This window comes from Lynx rufus, unplaced genomic scaffold, assembly GCF_022079265.1.
Source record: "Lynx rufus isolate CCGP_SWC_20201006 ecotype Redwood Valley unplaced genomic scaffold, mLynRuf1.p SCAF_4, whole genome shotgun sequence".
Classification (NCBI taxonomy): Eukaryota; Metazoa; Chordata; class Mammalia; order Carnivora; family Felidae; genus Lynx; species Lynx rufus.
Window position 1 is genome coordinate 121,660,598 of NW_025814856.1, and position 24,696 is coordinate 121,685,293.

Genomic DNA, 24,696 nt, shown 5'->3' on the forward strand with positions numbered 1-24,696 from the left:
AGTGGTTATGATGCCAAAGTGCTGGATTTCGTAGGGCCAACCTTACACACCCGAACAGGAAGTAGATGTCTCGCCTCCTCAGTAGCTGGTGCCCAGTGTGCCTGCTTTGTGACTCAGAGGTCAGGTCCCGCAAGAGTTCCGTTGTGGCCAGGGTTATCCGAGAAGGAGAGCGGGTACAAAGCACTGAGTGCCCCACTAAGGTTTTACAGACAAGCTTTGCATTTACTCACCTGGTTAAACGTTAACTGAGAAATAATGCTGAGGAAAGTGAAGCCACACTTGGCCCTGGGCAAGCCTAATCTCCTCAGGGAGTGTGGCCCGGCTGGCCAAGCAGTGAGACGTTTGAAAACAGGTCTGTAACCTTGACTCTCCTTGCCGTCAGAAAAATGTGGGTGGTATGGTTTCAGACCATCCCTATTTTAAAAGGTCCTCCCTCAATGATGTTGCCCATTTATTTACTTCTTGTCCGTCTTTTCATTGCAAGCGATAGAAGGAACACACTCGGAGTGCCTGCTGTGCCCGGAGCACTGGGTTCGAGTTTTACCCGTGTTATTCCTCACAGCAGTCCCATGGGGGTTGTTACCCCGTCTCACTTTACAAGAGGAAATGAGACAAACAGCGCAGGTGGGACAGAGTCTGAATCAAACCCAGACCAAACCTAGGACTGGGCTTCTAACCCAGTGATTCACCACTGTGGTCCCAGGACCAGTGGCTCCAGCATCACCTGGGAACTTTCAGAAGTGCAGATTCCCTGGCCCACCCCAGACCGGCTGAATCACAAACTTGAAGATAGGGCCAAGCAATCTGTGTTTTAACGAATGCTGATGTCGTCTTGACACGCGCTCGAGTGTGAGTGTTCTCCTTCCCTCTGACTTCTTTGTCCTCCTCCCTTCCCTGCACTCTAAGATAGAAGCCTCAGGATGCCTGTCCCCTCATGATGCTTCCTGTTTGGCTTGCACTGTGCTAGACTCCTCATGAACTTCGAAGTAGATGCCAAGTCACCCCGTAGCCTTCTGTTTTTCATCCGGATGTACTTCCTCCTGGATGTTATTTCCCACCCTTTAAAAATATTTTGCTTTTGCCTTTCTTTGCTATGTCTAGCTTTTCCGTACCTGGAATGTTGCAGAGGCCAAATATGAATCCTTGTATGAGTATGGTCAAGTACTTAATTTAGCCTGCTTTCCTATTCCCACCCCGCTTTCCAGTTTGTTATACTTCTTACTGTTAGGTTTGTATTACAGGCAAAAATATTTAGAAGCACCTGGGTGACTCAGTCGGCCAAGCATCCGGCTTCAGCTCAGGTCATGATCTCACGGTTCGTGGGTTCAAGCCCCACATCGGGTTCTATGCTGACAGCTTGGAGCCTGGAGCTTGCTTTGGATTCTGTGTCTCCCTCTCTCTCTGCTCCTCCCCTGCTCATGCTCTGTCTCTCTCTGTCTCTCAAAAACTAAACGTTAAAAATTTTAAAAAATATTTAAGTCCCATTCTAAGATGCTTCATATTCATGTGTGTTCATATTTGGTATGTACTATTATGAGTTCCAGCTCTTTTTTAGCTGTTTTCCTTATCTTGAGAAATATGCACAAATCTTTGATAATGTGCTCTTTCTTTTTTTTTTTTTTTTTAATTTTTTTTTTTCAACGTTTATTTATTTTTGGGACAGAGAGAGACAGAGCATGAACGGGGGAGGGGCAGAGAGAGAGGGAGACACAGAATCGGAAACAGGCTCCAGGCTCCGAGCCATCCGCCCAGAGCCTGACGCGGGGCTCGAACTCACGGACCGCGAGATCGTGACCTGGCTGAAGTCAGACGCTTAACCGACTGTGCCACCCAGGCGCCCCAATGTGCTCTTTCTTTTAATGGCCATTTGCGTTAATAAAAATACCAAATCCGTTATCATTACGTCAGGAATACTTTGAATTATATTATTCTGTTTCTGTATCCCAAGACGGTAGTCTCTCCATTCAGTGGATCATCTGTGTGCCTAATGAGCATTTCTCAATTCGGGTTTGTAGATGACTAATTTGCTAATGAAAGTCAGTCCAGCACTGGTACTCTCCTGGCTCTACCTCCTTGCCTCAATCTACCACTCCCCTCATCGTCTCCAGGCTGACGCTGAGCCATTGGTAATCAATCACCTTTGGCTGTGTTCTTTAACAAATCATAGTCTCACTTGACATTAGCTCTAAATACACAGCATCCCCCTGTCTTGTTGGACAGAATAGCAAGCTTTACTTTAGCGGTGGTATCTCTTCCCTCCTCCTTATTTACATAGTCAGTGTCATCTCCCCGTTCACTGTGGAAGGAAATTGAAGAGCCTTGGTGGAGCTGAACAAAGGCATATTGGTTGCCATCCAGCACCTTGTGTCCTTCTAGGTAATGACACATCGATCGTTCGATGAATCGTTCTCGCATCTCCCTGAGAATTTCGACCAAGTCTGTAATTACACTTTTCTGGTCTGTCCCTTTGCTCTTGCTGTAGCCCTCAGGGTTCCATGACTTCTCAAAGACCATGCTTAACGATGCTTCAGCAATACCTTTCAATTCAGGGACGCAGATCAGACCCCTTAGTGTTTTAGTCTTCTGAATTGTTTAACTGAATAATTGAACCATTTTCTGCCTTAGCTCTTTTTGATTTTAAGTTGGCATCAGTCTCTCATAGATTAAAAATTAATGATTCTCCCTTTCAGTACAGAAGAGTTGGAAGGGCACAAATACAAAGAGATGATCTGACCCACCATTAAACAAAAAGGCCTTTGAGCCACTGGCAAGCTCGGAGTTTTGAGCTAACTGTAAGTCGTTCTGACACCGAGTTTGAAGAATGGAGTTTAAAGAATGTTAATTTGTTAGTGTAGCATTGGCATTAGCAAACAATAGCCTGTCGACTGTTTTGGTAAATAAAGTTTTTTTTTAAACATTTTTTTTTCAACGTTTATTTATCTTTGGGACAGAGAGAGACAGAGCATGAACGGGGGAGGGGCAGAGAGAGAGGGAGACACAGAATGGGAAACAGGCTCTAGGCTCTGAGCCATCAGCCCAGAGCCTGACGCGGGGCTCGAACTCACGGACCGCGAGATCGTGACCTGGCTGAAGTCGGACGCTCAACCGACTGCGCCACCCAGGCGCCCCAATAAAGTTTTAATAGAACACAGCAATGCTCATTCCTTTCCATATTGTCTATGGCTACTTTCATGCTTCCATGACTAGTTGAGTACTTGAAACTGAGACTAGATGGTCCTCAAAGCCTAAAGTACTTACCATCTAGCCTTGCCAGGAAACATTTGTCAACCCTTGGTCTTACACCAAAAGTAACCTGAAGAGTGAGTTAATAGATACAAAGCCCTTAACAGTGTCTGGCAATCATATATGGGAAGAATTGGTCTTTAATTTCTACCATCTCCCGAGCACTATACAGATGTTAGCAAAAAAGAGGGAATTTGAGTCCTGTTATTTGGGATGAATTTGATCCTGAGCCATTTTAAGAAACGTGTTGGCCTTCATATTTAACATGTGTAAATTGATAGACAAGGCCAAGGCAGAGACAATAAGCAGGTATTCTTTTACCAGCTTTCTCATGGCCACTTTTTTCCCCGTCAAGAAATGGGAGCCTGTTAGAAAAGAAGGCACGCTCCATAAGCAGGAAATTAAAGAGGTGTGTGGATTCTGTTGATCTCAGAATACTACCCGAACATGTCAACTAAATTCACTTTCTTTAATTCCAAGAATAACGCTGGTATTACCCTCCTATGAAAAGTTTATGTGTTATTGATTCTGATTAATGACTTACGTGTTGACGCATTTGGGGTAAAGAGTGCTATGTCTGCAACTTACTATGAAATTCAGCCCCTAAAAATGTTGAATTAGTGGGCGGAGAGAGGGAAGAATGAATAGTTATGTCATAAAGCAAGTATAGCAAATATTATAAAATCAAGGTGGTGTGTATATGAGCGTTTGCTGTAAAAGGCTTTCAGTTTCTCTGTATGTATGAACATGTTCATAATAAAAGGTCAAGAAGAAAAAACAAAGATGATCTGTACGAGAAGAGCAGGGGCAGGATGTGCTTCGGCTCAGGGAACAAAAACAATCTCTTGGGTGCACAGCCCTGAACAGCAGGAGAGTGTCTCATGTCAGAGCTGCTGGAGGACCATAAAGCTAGCTCAGGAATTTTTAACGTGGACTAATTTGTCAGGAAAAGGATTCAAAAGCAAGGACAATTATTAATAAGGCACTTTCACTCTTATTTATTACCATGTTGGGAATTATTTTAGAGGGATCGCCTGTTTCAGAAATGCTAAATTAGGTAATTTTTTAAAATAATAGGGAACAGGCTTCTGGATTTTATGGCATCATCACCGTATAGACAAATGAATACTAGAGCTGAAATCAGGGACTGGGTTTCAACCCTAAATCTGCTGTTGGCCCTGGGTAGGACTGTGACCAAGCTAATTTACCACTCCGAAGGGCAGCTTTCTTATCTATAAGAAGGAGCCAAAGATAGATATTCCACCTCCCTGTAGGAAGAACAAATGTTAAAAGCATTCTGAAGGCCACAGTGATCTCGCCAGACAATGAGTTCTCAATTGGGGTCATATTTACTCCAAGGGGAAGGGGGAACATCAGTTTTTAAGGGGACACAGTCTTTTTCAATGTATAAAGCACAGATGCACATATAGAGCATAAACAGATATACAGTCTATCTGTAGTATTAAAATTTCATTTGGGAGAGATGATTAGGAAGAAAAAAGCATATAAAATGGCTCCAAAGAAAGATTATAATGCAGAAAAGATTGAGGACCTTTCACTAGACAATCTTTCATTTCTATCACCTCCCAAGTTCTGGCTGCCTTTCTTTTTCTTTAGGTAGATTAATTTTATTCATTGGTTGGAACACATGCATTTGAATACTTACACCGAATACTTATATTTAAATACTCTTACGTTTCTAGAAGGAGGGAGAAAAAAAGGAGAAGAAAGAGAATGAGGGGTGTTCTTTGCCCTTTCCAAAGTATGTACAGGACCACTTAACCCAAATGCTATTCAGCTTTGAAGGAAAGAATTTACTAACAAGAATGAAGAATTAAATGGGTATACTCACCCAATCTTTTTCCCCCTAGAAATTTAATAGCAGCATTGAGTTTTCCCTTGATTCGATTCAGTTCTATTGGGTACTTCAAGCTTTTTTGAACCTAAGAGCTATTGGGAGAATTTAAAAAGAGTTCCAAGGAGAATAATGAAGATGAATTAAGGATTGGAAATAGGATCTATTAGAAAAAGTTAGAAGAACAAGAATCATTCAGTGGAAGAACAAGCAATCAGGTGACACGGAGATGGCTTTTAGGAAACCTTATCCTATAGAGAATAGTCTCAGGTTCTCATCTGCACCAAAGACCAATGGAGGGGAAGATGTATTTTGATGCAAGAAGAATATGAGATTAGATATTAACATAAAATTTCTATCTATGCTTAAGTCCCGAATTTTGTTTCTCTTTTATGGGATTTTTAAAAATATGATGCCTGTCTGTAGGAAGTATCAGGAGGATGGACAGATGGACCCATCGTGTTTGATTCTCCTGCGCTGGTGGGAGGCCAGCCAGTCTGGCCAATATGGCTGACCTCCGTGGGGTTTGGCTTGATGGGAGGAAAGAACCATTTTATGTGGAGCTGTGGCTTCAGGATGCCAAAGGATGAATAGGAAGCCCTAGCCAACAGTGTCAGGGCAGAGTCAGAGCAGTATACGTAATTGGGTTGTCCACACAAGGAGGGATCAAGGTGGGTGTTGGGGGCCAACACAGGAAGCCAAGAAATGAGTGCCAGGGAAGATGTAGCAAGGAAGACTGGGTCAAAATGAGCTGCTGGGAAGATGCTCCGGGCCAATTGGAAAGGTGAGTGCTACCCATGGCTAGACTTTTGGGTGTTCTTGGAAGTCTACAGTGAGAGTAGGATCAAAATCCACATAGACTGGGTAAAAATCCATGTAGAAGTCTTAGGAAGATATCGCAAGCTTCCAGGAAGGTATTCATTCTCTCCATGTTTTGGAACTGCTGCCCAAAGTTGTGCTTCCCAGTCCTGGGATGTGTCAGAACCCCCTGTGGAGCTTGGTAAACCTTACAGCTACCCTGGTTCCTGCCTTGGAGATCGGGATTTAATGGGAATATCACTTAGGATTCCATTATGAGCAATAGAAATCAACTTTGGCTAAATTTTGAGAAAAGAAAGAAAAGATGGGAGATGGAGGGTAGTTGGAAGGATATGAATCAATTACCTTAGTGGGGAAAAAAAAAAAGCTGAACCAAGGGCTTTAGAAAGGGTATGTAAAGCAGGACATCTCCAGGGATCTGGGAAGCAGGACTGATGCAATTCTAGGCAATAGAGTGTGATGCTTTAGGGCCCAAGCTCCAGGATAATACAGTCTGCTTTTATACTCTGCTTCTCTGTGCCTCAATTCACCCTTTGGAAATGGGTGTAATAGATCTTACCTACTGGGTAGTCATGAGGATTGAATGGGTTAAATATATGTAAAGACAGTGCTTAGGACAATGCCTGGCACGTTGCAAGTTCTTAATAACTATTAGCAATTATTACTATTTATAGCACAAGATACGCTGTTGGGTACCAGGACAACAGAGAAAGACAGATGCCTTTCCCTCAAAAAGCTTACTTCTAGAGGTCATAAAGCCAACAATCCCAATTCCACTAAAATTATGGCCCTAAATCAGGCCTTTAGTTCAGAGGGAGGAGAAGAAATAATACCTAAGCTGGTTTGAGGCAGTCAGGAAAGATTTTCCTGAGATGGCAGCATTTACCTCTTATTACTTACTTATATTTTTTAAGTATTTACTTATTTTTGAGACAATGCGAGAGACAGAGTGCAAGCAGCAGAGGGGCAGACAGAGGGAGACACAGAATCTGAAGCAGGTTCCAGGCTCTGAGCTGTCAGCCCAGAGCCCGACGCGGGGCTCGAACTCACAAACCGTGAGATTGTGACCCGAGCCGAAGTCAGACGCTTAACCGACTGAGCCACTCAGGCACCCCTATTTATGTATGTATTTTTATTGAACTATAGTTAATATACTATGTTACATTAGTTTCAGGTGTCCAACATAGTGATTCAAGAAGTTGATCCATATGCTGTGTTCACCACAAATGTAGCTACCCTCTGTCACCATACCACACTGTTAAAATACCACTGATGATTCCCTCTGCTATACCTTTTATCTCTGTGATTTATTCATTTCATAACTAGAAGCCTGTATCTCCTACCCCCCCACACACCCATTTTGCCCATCCCTCCACCCTCCTGCTCTGGCGACGGCCGGTTTATTCTCTGTATTTATGGGTCTGTTTCTGCCTTCTGTTTGTTTGTTTATTCATTTGTTTTGTTTTTTAGGTTCTACATGTAAGTGAAATCATACTGTGTCTTTCTCTGACTTATTTCACTTAGCAAAATACCCTCTAGGTCCATCCATATTGTCACGAATGGCAAGATCCCATTCTTTTTTATGACTGAGTAATATTCCATTGTGTGTATATAATATATATAACAAAAAAATAATAAGCATTGGTAAGGGTGTAGAGAAAAAGGAATTCTCATCCGCTGTTGGTGGGAATGCAAGCTGGTACAGCCACTGTGGAAAACAGTACGGAGGTTCCTCAAAACATTAAAACTAGAATTGCCATGTGACCCGGTAATTCCACGATTGGGTGTTTCCCCAAAGAATACAAAACACTAATTCAAGAAGATACATGCACCCCTATGTTTATTGCAGCGTTATTTACAAGAGCCAAAATGGAAGCAAGCCAAGTGTCCATCAATAGATGAATGGATAAAGAAGAGGCAGTAGCTATACACAATGGAATATTACTCGGCCATAAAGGATGAAACCCTGCCATTTGCAACAACATGGGTGGACCTGGAGGGTATCATGCTAAGTGAAATAAGCAGAGAAAGACACCTACCGTATGATTTCACTCATATGTGGAACTTAAACAAAACAAGCGAAAAACCCAGACTCTAAATATAGGGAACCGATAGCTATCAGAGGCAGGTGGATGGTGACGTGGGTGAATTAGGTAAAGAGGATCGAGGGTACACTCATTGTGATGAGAGCACTGAGTAATGCATAGAATTGTCGAATCGCTATATTGTGCACCTGACACTAATATAACACTGCATGTTAATTATACTTTAAATAAATAAATTAACAAATAGACAATTTACCTCTTCTTTTTAAGTCATTGAGATTTTGCCAGGTTAAGGCATAGATGGGTCAGAGAGCAAGTATTAGAATTCCACGTGGAGGAAATCTCCGGTCCAAAGAATGACCAGGATGTGACTAGCCCGGATGTGTTTCAGAAACTGTAGGTATCTCTGTGGTAGGGACATAAAGAATTGGGGAATAAGGATGTTCAGGGCAAGAGTATGTGTGATGGTAGGGACATAGTCTGGATACACAAGCAAGACCGTCCTAGGAAAATCCTGTATGCCATTCATTTATTCATTGAACAAGTATTTATTGAGCACCTACTCTGTGCCAGCTCTGTTCTAGGCTCTGGGGATAACAGTAATAAGCAAAACACAAAAGTTTCTGGCCTTGTGTAGTTGCCGTTTGAAAGGGAAAGATTGGCCAAACACACACACACACACACACACACACACACACACACACATGATACATAGTATCTCAGATGATGACAAATGGCATGGAAAAAATAAGCCAGAAAGGAGACATCGGGTAGCCAAGGTAAAGAGGTACCACTTCTAAGTAGGGTGGTCTGGGAAGGATGCGCTGAGTGGTATAGGTTTGACTACTAGGCATCAGGGAGCCAATGAAAAATTTTAAGCAGAGAACTTGACGAAATTTGCATTTTCTGACTTCAGATAGATTGGAAGGTGATACAAGTATAGACAGGAAAACCTATAAAAATATTAGTTCAGTGCTTTGGGTAAATAGACACTACAGTGGACGTGGAAAGAAAGAGACGGCTTCAAGAGTAATTAAGGAATTACATACAATGGACAGGATTTAGAGGCGGAGTCCAAGTGGGATCGGGAGAGAGGAAGGAATCTGGGGTGACAATTTCTGGCTTGGACACTAGGCGGATGATACTCTGGTGGTACCATTCAGAGGGATGAAGGGTAAAGGAGGTTGGCCATCAGATGTGATAGAAGGTCTTCTGGTAACAGCTCACACAGGTCTCCGGAATGGGCACTTTTTAAGAGTTTAACGATTTGGGGGTCAACCTATCTATTTATGATAGCAGAATCAATGTTCTTCATGAGTGCGTCCCCTCTGTTGTCCCCTGGACAGTTTCCCTTGCTCTTGGTGTAAAAAAAAGAATATGGAATTTGGCATCAATCAGATGTTGGTTTGGATCTCCTCCCCATGCTTGTGTGTGATCTTCAAGTAATGTAACCATATGGGCCTTCCTCTCCTCATCTGCAAAAAGGGAATATTAATTGCTGTGTAACTTGCCTTTTGGGAAAAGAGCAGCACACATACTGAAGGTGCCTTTTAAGTATTGGAGCCTCCTCTGCTCCTCCTGAGCCCTGCCCTTATCTGGATTCTAAGTCAGTGTCACTAGATCTGAACCTAGAGAAAACCAGAACCAGGAACAAAGGGCTGAGGTGCGAGGTGGGGTGTTTGAATGTGTGTGTGTCTGGGTGTTAGTTGCCCTTTTGTTATTTTTCAAATCCAAATATAACTAATTTGGGCAATTCACCTTCTTCTTTCATTTATTTATTTTTAACATTTTTAATGTTTATTTATTTTTGAGAAAGAGACAGAACGCGAGTGGGTTAGGGGCAGAGAGAGAGGGAGACACAGAATCCAAAGCAGGTTCCAGGCTCCGAGCTGTCAGCACAGAGCCCGACGCGGGGCTCGAACTCACGAGCTATGAGATCATGACCTGAGCCGAAGTCGGACGCACAACCGACTGAGCCACCCAGGAGCCCCACACCTTCTCCTTTTTTGAAGATGATTTTGTATGGTTGCTTCTGTAATGAAACCTAGGAAATCAGGACATCACTCAGGCACTGGACAGCCACTCAGGCAATGCTTCGGCTCCCCCGGGGCGGGAAGGTTCCTCTGTGACTGGGGGAGCCAGGTGTGGTGGAAATTTTGTTTCCAACCCAGTAATCAGAGCAGAGTTTCAAAACAACATGCTGTGAGGCATGAAATCCCATAGCAGTAAGGGATTTAAACATTAGTTCATATGTATGCATATCATGGATGGTTACTCCCAGTAATAACTTAAATTTTTCCTTTAGTGTTTTTCTTTTTTTTATATTTCAGATTGTTTACAATTTTTTTTCAAGCGAGGCAAGGGGATTTCCTTATTAAAGTTTTGACATGTTAGTCTGTTCAGGGTGGTAGTTACCTGAGCTATTTCCCTGAGTAGTTGGAAGAATGTCTGCCTTTTCTTAAAAGCTACTTTTATGAATTATTATTGTTCTCATAAACAAATATTTCCTTTTATTTTCCTTTTACTCTGTATTTAAAGTATTTATTGCTTGTTAGTATTTTGGTCCAAAAAAATTTTTTTTTGAAAAACCTTTCTTGGGCATGCACAAGAGGACAAAATTCTTTTTTTGTCTAAAAGAGGGTTTCTCAGGGGCGCCTGGGTGGCTCAGTTGGTTAAGCGTCCGACTTCGGCTCGGGTCATGATCTCACGGTCCGTGAGTTCGAGCCCCGTGTCGAACTTTGGATTCTGTGTCTCCCTCTGTCTCTGCCCCTCCCCTTTTCATGCTGTCTCTCTCTCTGTCTCAAAAATAAATAAAAACATTAAAAAATTTAAAAAATAATAAAAGAGGGTTTCTCAGCCTTGGCGCCATAATATTTGGGGTGGGATAAATTCTTTGTTGTAGAGGGTCTGTCCTATGTGTTGCAGGATTTTACCAACATCCCTGGACTCTGCCCCACTATATTCCAGTAGCACCCTCCCCTCATGACAGTCAAAACTATCTCCAGACATCAGCAAATATCCGCCGGGAAAAACACACCCCCCCACCCTCCCAATTGAGACCCACTGGTCTAAGAAAATTCTTTTACTTCTTCTTTGTTCTAATATTATCACTGATTTTTACATCACAATTCCGGGGAAAACCTGAAGGAAAAAAAAAGGAGGCAGAAAACAAATCGAATGAGTGGGAGCGGCTCTGATCCTGAGCGCCTCTAATCTGATACACAGTGTCTGTCTATAAATTAGCAGAATATTTGCACCAAGGTTACTAAAGTGCCTGATTTGTGTCTAACTTCTAGAACTTTGCAAAGCCATTTGGTAACCTTTTAAGGAGGTTTATTATAGACAGACTCACCAGTAGGTGTTTTTATAATATATTATAATCAAGACAGGAAAGAATTTACCCCATCGGTGTCCCCATCTGAATTTTGAAAGCTTTAAAGTAATGCCGTAAGGAAAAATAAGGCCTTAGGGGTATGTGGGTGGCTCAGTTGGTTAAGTGTCTGATTCTTGATTCCTGCGCAGGTCATGATCTCACATTTTGTGAGATCGAGCCCCGCCTCAGACTCTGCACTGACAGCTTGGAGCCTATTTGGGATTCTCTCTCCCTCTCTTTCTGCCCCTCCCCTGCTTGCTCTCCCTGTCTTTCTCTGTCTCTGCCTCTGTCTCTCTCTCTCTCTCGGTCTGTCTCTCTCTCAAAATAAATAAATAAACTTAAAAAAAAAGAGGAAAAATGAAGCCTTAGATTCTAGATGAAAAGAAACAGGAGATTTTTAAGTTTCCTCAATTTTCATTCTATACTATGCACTTTGACTACAAGAAGATGAATTTCAGTACTTGCATTTTCTTTCTCTCCTTTTCAATAAAGAACTTTGATTTTTTTTTATTTTTATTTTTTTTAATTTTTTTTTTCAACGTTTATTTTTGGGACAGAGAGAGACAGAGCATGAACGGGGGAGGGGCAGAGAGAGAGGGAGACACAGAATCGGAAACAGGCTCCAGGCTCCGAGCCATCAGCCCAGAGCCCGACGCGGGGCTCGAACTCACGGACCGTGAGATCGTGACCTGGCTGAAGTCGGACGCTTAACCGACTGCGCCACCCAGGCGCCCCAAGAACTTTGATTTTTAATTAGAAGGGAATTATCTATATTTGTTTTTTTTTTCTGGATAAAATTCCCTAATATCACCAATACGAATCCCCCCGTCAAAGTCTTTTCTCCTGAACTCGATCTGTATCTCAGAAAATTCAGCGGTCTAACTGCCTGTGTAGGAGGCTGCTAAATTGGGTTTTAAAATTATTTCTATTAAGTAAAAACTTAACATATACCAGCTGCTGAGGGATTATAAAAGCTTTGTTTTTTCAATAATTGGAAACCTTGTTTACAGAGGACTCACGATATTCTTTAAATGTCTTTGTGTTGAATATAAAAGAACTTGTGTTTATCTAGGGCAATGATAATCTGACTATAAAGCAAACTCATTTAAGGATTAGGCTTCCTGTCTCTCACTATGCAGCTGTCACCCTCCTGTTCTCTCAAGCTTTGCAAAATGCTGAGAATTACTCCTTCAAATTAGAGGAGTAAATTGGAAACTAAACCAGGTAGCTTGGAATCCATAAAATTTTAAATCGCAGGGAAGCAGTCGAGAGACTCAAAATATCACGACACTAGCCCCCCAAATTCTCATTTGTTACCTCGTTGACAGAATTCAGTTCATTCCAAAGAGATTTTAGAGTGTTCAGTCCTGGCAAAGAAAAGTTAAGGACAATTCAGATAATCTCATTTTTAACCCAGATGTAGAACTGTGTGATAGCCAACAAAGGCATCGGCATTGGTTCATGTCTACGCTGGAGAAGCTGGGAGTCGCAGTAGTTAAAGGTGTCTGTGCTGGGTGTGAAGGCACTGACCTCAGTCGAGTTGTTTAGTCGCTATCTGCAAAATAATAGCACTCACTTACCTCATAGGGCTGCTTGGGGACAGAAATGAGATAAACACGTAGAACCCTCAGGACAGCTGCTGGCACAGAGTAGCCCCGCGACTACATGTGAACCGCTTACCACGATGTTCCGAGCCCCACAATTTCTTACACGCATTATCTCATCTGAGCTTTATTAAAATCGCACATTTTTATAACTCCGGCTTTATTGAAAATTGAGGGAAATGAGATACAAAGAAGTTTAATAACCTCCTCAGGGTCACACAGCAATTGAATTGACACCAGGGCTCTGCCTTCATAATCTTTGCCTCATTCTTTCTGCAAACATGTCATGAGTACGGGCATACTTTGCTCTCCAAACGCTCACTATCAGGCTATTTGCTATAGCAACTTAACAGAAAGTTTTAGCCAAAATCGTTCTCCTGGCTAAAAGCTTGCTATAACAAGTTCTCACCTGCTACCATCAGATGAGAAGCGTGGCCCCATCTCAAACTTTAATGTGTATGCGAGTCCCCTTCGAAATGCAGATTCTGCACTTCTAACAAGCTCCGAGGTGATGCCAATGCTACGGGTCCCCGGATCACGCTTGGAGTAGTGGCAGGGGAGCTAGAAGACGGAAGGGGGCTTCTCTCCTGTGTCACTGTTCTGATCGACCTTGTGTTTAAGCACATTGTATCCATAACTCTCTCCACTTTTTCCTGAGGGTTTAGCCCTTTGGTGTTTCTTTAGACCAGACACCTGGGGGCATTACCAATTCAGGTCTCATCCAGAGAGTATTTTTTTTTTTTTAATAGTATCTGCTCAGTATAGGATAATGAGGATTCTCTTCTATTCAGCAAGGGACTGCACACAAATATACCTGTTAACTACGCCATTAAGGGTTAAACAATTATGTAATTGGGGGTTAAGTATTTTATACTAGGCAGAAATTCTTGGGACACCTGGGTGGCTCAGTTGGTTAAGCATGATCTTTGGCTGAGGCCATGATCTCCCAGTTCGTGAGTTCGAGCCTCGCGTCGGGCTCTGCGCTGACAGCTCAGAGCCTGGAGCGTGTTTCAGATTCTGTGTCTCCCTCTCTCTCTCTGCCCCTCCCCCACTCATTCATTTCCTCTCTCTCTCTCTCAAAAATAAATAAGCGTTAAAAAAAATTAAAAAAAAATCCTTAAACAGATTCTTACATAGTTATTTACAGGCATTTTAGTAATATTGGAGAAGTTGATATTTTTGAACTTTTTTTTCTATTTAAAATAATGGGATATAGGCTCTTGCTGTTTGAACTTCTGCCGCCCAACACATTTTTAGGAGTAAATTAGATTCAGAGAATGCATGCCTGTGCTCATTCTGTGCCAGACGTGGAGCTAAATCCTGGGAATGCAATGATTGTGAAGACCAACATTGCTGCTTCAGAAACTCCTAGTCAGAGAAGAAATGGACAAGTAACTATTTAAAATCTTATAAAAAGAGTTGTAAGAGCACAGAAAAGAATGAGCCTTGATCTAAGACTCTATGTTAATTACACTTGAATAAAAAATTTAAAAATAAATAATGAAAGGGGGGAAAAAAAAGAGGGGGCCTAACTTTTCTTTCTGTGCAGGGAGGCCCTTTTAGATAGTAGTCATTGAAGTGCTCTGGGTCCCAGACACTGCTGCAAACATAACTCATTTAATTATTACAACAGCTCAATGAGGCAGTTACTTTTATTATCATCTCCATTTTATTTTACTTATTTATTTTTTACATTTTATTTATTTCTGATAGAGAGAGACAGCACAAGTGGGGGAGGGGCAGAGAGAGCCGGAGACACGGAATCCACAGCAGAGCCCCACGCGGGGCTCGAACTGACAAACCGCGAGATCATGACTGAGCCGAAGTCGGACGCCCAACCGACTGAGCCACCCAGGCGCCCCTATCATCTCCATTTTAAAGACGAGGAAACCAAGGGTCAGAGAGATTCCTAACTTGCTTAGGGATACACGGATTTGGCGTCAAAGCCAAGCAGCCTGAGTCTAGAGCCTGCCGCTATTTTATTAGAAGGGAGTTCAGGATCTGAAATCAGAACGTATGAAAAACAATGGACATATGCCAGAGAGCAAATTATGGAACTACAAGTAATTTCATTTGATTGGAACATAGGATGAATGTGGGGTGATGAGACCATACGGCAGGGAAGCCGGACCGTCTGCATTGGCTGTAGATGAGTAGGAACATGGTCTGTATGGAGTATGGACAGGACTAGACAGGACTAAACCCATTTTCAATAGTCACAGTACTGGCAATAATTATATTTGAGGTGTGACCATAAAGTCATAAGATAGATTATTCTTTAAAGACATATATTATGTGAGTTCGTGAGTTTGAGCCCCACATCAGGCCCTGTGCTGACAGCTCAGAGCCTGGAGCCTGTTTCAGATTCTGTGTCTCCCTCTCTCTCTGCCCCTCCCCCACTCATATTCTCTCTCTCTCTCTCTCTCTCTCTCTCTCTCTCAAAAATAAACATTAAAAAATTTTTTAAAAAAGACATTCTTATCAGATTCTTATATAGTTATTTAAAGGCATTTTAGTAATACTGGAGAAGTTGATATTTTTGAACAAATTTTTTTCTATTTAAAATAGAATCCATCATCTTGGGAATCTGTGCTTTTATTTCTGCCGAGTTCCCATTGCTCAGAGCATGTTGGGAATGTCTCCTAAAATACCTTCAGAACAGGGCACAGTGCAGATTTTATTATCTTAGGGTCATGCCTCATTCTTGTCTCAGATGTATTTCCTAGTTGGACCACTTCCCTTTTCGCTGAATGTGGCTCGGAGTAGTAACTTCTGCCTGTTTGCCGAAATAACATCTACTCTCAACTCAAAACACAAATATACGGTTTCTATAAGCTAATGACTCTGACTTTACTGTATGCGTAAATATCACCTGGGGGATTAATCAAATAACACATCGCAGCCCCCCCACCTTCGTTCTGGTTCAGTTGGTCTGAGATACGGATCAGGAATCTGTAATCTTTACGAAGCATCCTGAAGTTTCTGTTTTGAATGACCAGGCCACACTTTGAGAAAGGCAGCTGTAAGGATATTCTAGAGAAAGGTAGTAAAGTCTTAGTCACAAAAGAGGAATTCCAAAAGTGCTATGGTCAAGAGTGACATCGATGGCAAGTATTGCCCACCCTGGGGGACTCTTCTCCCATAGATGATGCGCGTGTCGAATAAAATCTTCAATTACATTTTTAAAAAGAATCAGCATGATTCCACCACACATACTGAATTCACCTGAACTTCGGGAGGACCCATGTCATGTGTTTGCTTGTTCCACAGATCATCTGCGTGTTGTTCTTCTGTAAAGAGAGGCGTTCCTTTCTGAACCCGGTAGATCAGCTACGAATCCGGTATTTTAGGGTTCAGCAATATATCTACAAATTATCAGATTTTTGTTTTGTTTTGTTTTCCTAAAATGGTGAGCTTCTTTCTGCTTGGAGTTAGAGCACTAACTAACTCATCTGGCATTGCAGATGCAATTTCTGTGAACCGTATCCTCAGTGCCCAGGCTCCCCAAGATGATGGGTTGTCCAACTCGAGTTCTTATCCTGAGATAATCAGTGGCAGGAATGCTCCAGAACCAACCTTCTTTCATGTTGGGATATGTTACATTTTTATCCCTTCCTGAATCCATGTGACTACCTCAATAAGCCCTCTATTTTTTTTTAAGCAAGTTCTTGATTTCAACAAACCTAATTTTCAAAGAGAATGTGAGAAGAGCTTCTGAGCTGCTTTCCTTTTTTATTTATCAACTGTCTTCGCTCTCATTCGCTGAAAAGAATCTCGTACAATTGGAAACTGAAATTCAGGTGCTACGTCTTTCTTAATAAATGCACGTTTCACGAGTCAGTCCTGATTCCATCGATGGCTGACACAGAGCCGCACCTGGGGACTGAACCAGGCTTCTTCAGGCATTACTGGGTCACAGTGTAGACGTTACTAGTCTATCTAGTCAGCGCCTTTATTCCTGGGAGTCCTGACATCCAGCTGACTAGTTTTGTCTGGATCTGAGGACCCGGTATTATCCACCTTGAAAACATGTGGATGTTCTGTGATTTTCCCAGGGCCATTTCACTTAATTTAAGCTCTTGACTGGTTAAAAGCTTAGTGAAGTGTGGAGAGAGAGAGACTATGTTTAGACTCCTGTGAGCAAAAAGTTTAGGAAGAGAAGTTTTTCTTTGTTGTGCTTTTTTTTTTGTAAATCCCAGCTGCTCTCTCTCTCGTTAACATTAATAAGGCCAGCTCTATTTTCTGTAAGAAAGGCAGAGACGACAAAGGGATCCAAGATTGAATCAGATTGCTATCAAAACAGCCCCTACCAGGGGAGACAGCGATCAGATGAATGGCCACATCCTCTCTCTTGGCTGCCTTGGACCTCTCCACCTTTCCTTTCTTCCTATAGGGTTGCCAGATTTAGGGGGAAAAAAAAAAGAAAGAAAAATGGAATGCCTAGTTAAATTTGAACTTCAGATAAACAAAGAGTAATATTTGAGTATACATCCCGTGCAATATTTGGGACCTGTTCCGTGGCTCGATTCCATGTGTGGTCTGTCCCTCACAAATCAGTGCTCTTGTATATTCTCGTGGTTCCCATAAGCAGATCTGTCCCTCATTTAGGTCAACCTGTCCTCTAACAGGCAGGATTTTATTTGGTATCCCGCAAGGCACCGTAAGCACTGACTTTTGTTTTTGGGGGCCTATGGTAGATTTCCCACGTGTTTCCTCCTGCCGCAAGAGCAGAACACTCCCGAGCTCCTCAGACCTTTCCTCTCCACACCTTTGAGGTTATTGTTTCATGAACAATGCAGGGCTAAGCACAGAACCCTGAGCATAATAAGCGTGCCATGTATTTTTATGATTGACGAATGAACCGAAAGCAATTTGTTATCTTCTCAGGAGTCAAATTCGACACTCATGAACTACTTACTTACATGCCAGGAGTTAGCGGTAGGCTCTGTCTTCCATGCTGTCCATCCTGAAAGTTAGATGAATTATTCTTCCCTTTCGGGGAGATTAAGAGACGAGAACTGGGGGGTCGGGCTGGGAGATAACCCCAGATTTGCAAATGTCTATTATGGCACAGCCAAAAGGATGGAAATAAAGCTGTCCTTAGATGTAGGGAGTCATTTCAAAGGAATGGAAAATTGACTCTCAAAGATCGGAGAGATATCTTGCCCGTTGTATATTACTTCCTTCCATTGATTTTTCTAGTCTAAATTTCTTCTATGGCATGTTGGTGTTGCAGATACCTAGGTACAGGATCATAAAAGTGAGAAAGAACTTTGAAAGCTAATAGAATGATATAAATGACAACATATTCAACTCCTATCAAAAAGCTTCCCAGCATGTAGAGTAATGGTACACATCCGATAACAAGGTGCCTTTTACATACTTTGTGCTTCTGTTAGTGATATTATTTAGATCTTCCTTTGTAAATGACACAGAGCAGACTTTAAACCTTGAATGTTAAGAGTTATGAACGGCCCCTCTTGGTTCAGTGCTTTTCAAGTGTGAAATGCACAGAAGAGTGAACATATATTTAGACGTGTCTAGATGATGAGTTTTATACCAGTGAGGCTTGTCCGAGGCAGGCTTGTGAATGTGGTCCTCAACTCTCCCTTTCTGAACCTTTTCCTCTGCTCTATGGCTCCTGACTGCCCACTCAAATCCCCCTGCATCCTTTGGAGAGTGAAGGGAGGCCAAGAAACTGCCCAGGACCCTGAAATCCCTCCACTGTGCCGGTGAGCCCTGCTGAAAAAACTGCCCATCTGATTGTGGACAGAAATGACAGCAAATGAAATGGCTGCCAGGCTCACATTCTCCTCTAGTAAATAAACATAAACTTGCTGTCATAACCATCAGCGAAAATCCATGACTTAATGTGGCTCTACTCTATTTTCAGTGTCCCTGGAGTTAGATTAGGAGAACAAAAGCTGAGCGTGAGAATTCATGTTAATTTCTTACCAATTCTAACACCACGAACATAAGAAAACAAAGTTCTCAAGAAAGTAGGTTATCATAAACATATGTGCTAAAAACCAAATGAGATGATCCAACAGCTCAAAATGTGATTGCAGAATGTTTTCTGGGATGCTTATGATGTTTAGTTAAGCCGTAAATGTTGTCCTCTGTATCTTGCCTCTGGTGTCAAGTGAATTTCAGACCATTAGCCATTTGTTTAAAAATAAAGAGTATCGATTTGATCTGGAAAGAGACCAAATTATTTTTAAATACAGGCACACTTCTTATTTTTATTATGACTACATAATGAAACAATTGGATGAAGATTTAACTAAATGCTTGCGTTTTATTCATTTTCTTTTTCCGGATGATGCCTTGTAATATCTTTATAAAGTTCTTAATATTTCCCTTTGTTTCCTTTGAAAATTCCTTTATTGGGTGGTTGAGTTTAGGTGGGGAATGAGCCTAATGATTAGAGAAATATGATGATTCTATATCACTCCTATCCAAGATAGAGGAATGCACTGGTTAACTCTGTGGTCTCACGGATCTCTGATTTGAGGAGTAAAAACTGTAATAAAAGTTACTATCAGGATTAGCTACGTTCGTGTGAATAGCATTTTTATCTATCTGATTTGAATTCGAATGCATTATTAATATTTTTCTTCTTTTTAATGTAGGTGGAGAACAGACCAAAATATTATGGAAGAGAGTACGTATCATGCTATTCTTTGTTTTAATAATGTAATAAGTGTCGTTTCGTGTGTCATTGAAATATTAAATATTAAAAATCTTCTAATATGTGGTCTTCATCAAGTGTCCATTGTGCAAGTGTTTAATAATAAGGATAAATGCAATCAGACCCCTTTGTATTGAATTTTCTTTTTAAGACTCAGGTGCTTGGCTGCCATTAACATGGGAGGGAGAGTATCTCCTGCTGTAGTTCTCGCCAGTAAAGCAGCCACTGAGTTTCTGGCAAGTATTTGAAACGTAAGGCAGCATTTTCCATGACTGAGGCTCTGTTCGTATTTTATTTCATTTTCTACCTTGGTACTGCATAAACATTTAGAGTGTCAGAGATTGTAAACTGCGTAGCTGAATGCTTTATTTTCATGTACCTCAGTAAAGGCAGCCTGGAAAAGTCACCTCATTTCCCTGCGGTCTCATAAAACCACAATGATGATTTCTCTGGACTTGGATGTATTAGCCAAATTGCCTCAATCCCATAATGATTATTTCCTCCCATCTCCCTCTTACTTTCAACTCGTGTTGTTTCCTTTTCTCAGAAGCCTACCGGAGAGCAAATAGGCATGCCAGAAAAAGAATTCTCAGTCTCAGGCTGCGGTGTATGGAGCAGCTTATAGAGCACAGACAGAGCAGCCCATGCAGGGGGTCAGGTGCACAGCTCGCCTGCTTCCCACGTCCAACCCGGGGGCCTTAGGAGCCGCAGTCTCTTTAGGAGGTCAAGTCCACCTCCCAAGCTCTCCTGACCAATCCAAACCTTCCTCTATCCCCTTCCCCATCAGGACCTCATCTTCATGATGGATGACCCTCTTACATGTCCCAGCCTGGCAGTCACTTCCTAATGGCCACGACTGCATTTCTGAGCCTTACTTCCCAGCCTTGGCAATTCAACCAGCACCCTGGGCTCCCCGCCGGGGAGCACTGGTCTCTGCTCGCACATCCCCACATCCCTAACATCTAACCTAGTTAGTTGTAGGATGGCTCCTTACTTCAGTATACTGATTTGGATTTCTCAAATGGGACACTTTTGTATGTGAATTGCAAAAGGACCTCTATTGTGCATTTTCTGTATCGCATAACACTTTTGTTGGATGACCTTTTAGTTACTGTTTTCCAATCCCCAATCCACAAAAACTATGTAGTGAGAGGACAGCAAAGAAACATTCTCTTAACCACAAAAGGAAAAAAAAAGACTTTTGTATTAGAGGGAAATTAGCTTTAAAACTTCAGATTCCGTGTTTCCCTTTCCCTTTTAAAAATAAAAGGTTTTCGTTCCATTCGAAAAGTAATATATGCTCTCTTCAGGAAACATATATGCATTTTTGTTTCCTACTAGGAATCACAAACTGTTGACAACAGATACCTTGACGGGAAGAGAGTTTATACTCAGGACTGTTTACATTTTTACCTCTTTTAACTTTTGAATTGCCTCCCTGTGCATAAGCATTTTATTCTTAAAACATGAATAAATTAACATCCACTAATTTGGGAAAATTAGAAAACATATAGCTATGAAAGGTAGGGAACATTCACAACTCACCACGAGAGAAATCACTGCTGACTTTCCCCTTCAGCTCATTCCTTCTGGTGTTTTCCTGTGCACGCTTTCTTTCTGCAAAGAGGGGATCATAAGATATATACATCATGGATATTTTTAAACCCATGCGTAAAGGGCATGATGAGCCACAACCTAGATTCACAGAACTGTAATTTTCTTCTTTTGCACAATTGAATTCAACTTGGTTCTTGACACTTGACGTCTGCTGCTGGGCTATCGCCTCAACATGTCAAGGGAGTTAAGACTGCATTCAGGCTAATGCCTGTTTGGGGTATCTCTTGCCCACCGAGAGTGATCTGTGCCCTGCTCTGTGTGTGCCCCATCCTCTTGTGGTCATCGCCTCCCCTGCCCTGGCCCACCACCAGGTGATGTCCTGGATGTCCCAGGCTCATACCTCTCGGGGCACCAGCTTTTGTCCTTTCTGACTCCAGTGTCTTCTGATGCCCGATGCCCCTCCTGCCCCTTAGCATGTCCTTGTCACCACACACACACACACACACACACACACACACATTGTCTCTCTCTTGCACACATGGTCTCATATACACACATGCTCTCTTTCTCTCACACACACACACTTTCTCTCATATACACGCTCATGCACACACGTTCTCTCATATGTACACATGCTCTCACACACACACTCTCATACACACACATATACTCTGTCACATACACTCTCTTATATATACACACATGCTTTCTCACACATACACTGTCTTTCATACACACACATACACACTCATATACACACATGCCCTCTTTCTCTCACATACACACTCTTTCTCATGCACACACCCTCTCATGCCCACACACACCCATTCTCTCCTCCCACCTCTGTCTCTTACAGACACACTCACACACGTGCTCTTTGCACACACTTCCACTGGCCCAGCATCTGCAGGGTTCCTTCAGGTCTGTCAGCCCAGCTCAGACTGCACAGGAGCCGTTCCCACAAGGGTCACAGGGTTCAGTGTCCGCCCGCACAAAGTCCCAGACCCCTCTGCTCTGGCTCCAGGGTCCCCGGACACAGATCCGTCAGTTCCAATCCTGCCTCTGAGCTCTGCCCCAATTCCTCTAAGTCTCCCTCTTGCAAGAACGGGGGACGCTGGTCTCTTTGGGGGCAGTCAGGTTGCTTTTATGCCACATCCGTGCTCCTTTCAGAGAGGTGCTGCTCCGGGGTCTCCACTTGTTGGCTCTTGGGATTTAAATTTAAAATTTCCAGGGGCGCCTGGGTGGCTCGGTCGGTTAAGCGTCCGACTTCAGCTCAGGTCATGATCTCACCATCCGTGGGTTCGAGCCCCGCGACGGGCTCTGTGCTGACAGCTAGAGCCTGGAGCCTGCTTCGGATTCTGTGTCTCCCTCTCTTTCTGCCCCCCCTCACCCTCACTCTGTCTCTCAAAAATGAATAAATGTTAAAAAATGTTTTTAAAGAAGTACAAAAGGCAAATAAATATTGAAATAGTCATCCCCCACCCGAAATATTATCATTCTACATTTCTCCTCACTTTAATTTTCACAGTCCTGGGGAACAAAACCAAAACTTGTCTAGCCAACTTCCCCTTCCCCCCTCCCGACTCCAAGAAGGTGAAATAAGGATTCTCTGTGCAGAAAAATTTCTCCTCTAATTTTTTCCCCCAAAGATCTTCAAGTTTGGGATTACCCAAATGGGAATAGCCTGGATCCCTCAGCACTGACCTCCCCCCCCAACCCAGCTCCCCCACTTTCCTATGATACATGGATTGATCAACTCTCTGATAAGTGGTGGTGGGGGTTGTGGGGGAGGGGAAGCTGCCTTTACTTAAAGACAAGAGAGTAAGTGGTCCAGTGCCTGCCCCTGGCTCCCAGGAGTCACTGTCCACTCCGTGGGTCTCAGACATTTGCCTCCAGAGCAGAGCCGTCATTGGCCAAGCCTGCATTCTTTCTAGATACGCTGTGTTTTCTACATGCATGTGTATTACTTTTAAAATTAAAAAAAACTAATAATAAACGTTCTTTAAAAAGAAAAATACATACATTTTTGAAAACCTATCCCTAGGCGATTGCTCTCAAAATTAAAAGAAATAGAAGAGCGTTGATTATAGTTGGCTCTTATGTCCAGAGAATGAGTCTCTAAAATTAACAACACCCTGCACCTGAAGCGAGCAGGTTGATAATCAATAGTGTTCATTAGCAATCCAGACAATACGTAGTTTCTGTGTTTGCACTGAGAGCTAAGTTGGTAATTGCCCTTTTGTTATTCCCCATGGTTAAAGAAGGAGCCGTCACCTGGCTTTTTGTTTTGACTTTAATTTTCAGCCTGAGAGCAAGACAGTAGCAGAAAGCCGGGGGGGACTGGGTGTTTGTTCCTTTGTTTTGCCTACCTGAATACTCCTTATATGTTTGGGTGCCTGCTGAGAAGTGGTTCCAAAGGCATCTTGAAGATACATGGTCGCTACTCCCCTCTTCCTCCCAGTCGGGGTCAGTGGGTTCTGCGTGGCCCCACCATCTCTTTTAGCCTCACTCTTTGTGGTGCATACTTTGTACGTGGTCAGTCGAGAACAAGGACGGTCTGTCTCTCCTCAGGTTTCATGGGATCATCTCCCGGGAGCAGGCAGACGAGCTTCTCGGAGGCGTGGAGGGCGCCTACATTCTTAGAGAAAGCCAACGCCAGCCAGGATGCTACACGTTAGCTCTAAGGTGAACTTGATCTCATCCATTGTTGCAGCTGTTTTATGAGTGACTTTATTTACTTTTCCCCGTTTTTTTTTTATTGCTGTAAAATATATGTAACATACATTTTACCGTCTTAGCCAGATTTAAGCGTACGATTCAGTGGCGTTAAGTACATTCTGAATGTTATGCAAACATCTCCATTATTGCCTTTCCAGGACCTTTTCATCATCCCAAACAGAAATTCTGTACCCATTAACCTATCACTCCCCATTCCCCACGACTTATTTTTTATTTTTGCTTTGTTGGCAGAGTATCAGTAGCATATGAGAGGCTCATACACTTCTTAGGCTACAGATGTTGTCAGTAGGATGGGCACAGAGGTTCTGTTTCTGCACACACAGTAAACTGGAAAACTATCTGGGAATTTAGTGCCCCTATAGTCACTTCTGCCTGAAACTGAGCCAGCTGAGGGAGCGACGCCCCTGCCTCAGTTAGTTCCCTGGAGCCCTTATCATAAGTCTTCACCTCACGTTGTGTATGTGCGTCTGGACCGACGTGGAGTTTGTCCATGGGGTTTTCTCAGGGATCACGTTGACCCATGGGTCCCATTGACTCCCAATGGTAGTCATGATGCTCTTTGCTAGCAAGCCGTGGGAGCAGAGTTCTCAGCAGCCTTTTACCACAACATCACAAGAACTGGAAAAGATCACAGTGCCCGAAAAACGTTGCATTTTCCGCACCTTTGTAAGCTCGATCCAATATGTGATGCCAGTTGATTCTTACGGCAATCCCATAAAGTTTGGGGAAAGCATCCAATTCCAGGATCGAATTGTCTTCTGGGAGTTCAC

At 42.7% G+C, this 24,696-nt stretch overlaps 1 protein-coding gene across 1 annotated transcript in view; it reads left to right on the forward strand.

The window, feature by feature from the left end:
* The window catches only part of CHN2 (chimerin 2), a 305,093-nt gene that overhangs the window by 172,764 nt on the left and 107,633 nt on the right, over positions 1-24,696 (forward strand). The window contains exons 4-5 of the mRNA XM_047094847.1: positions 19,572-19,603; positions 23,759-23,872. Coding sequence (XP_046950803.1) covers positions 19,572-19,603; positions 23,759-23,872 — 146 coding nt within the window. The remainder of the gene's footprint in view (positions 1-19,571; positions 19,604-23,758; positions 23,873-24,696) is intronic.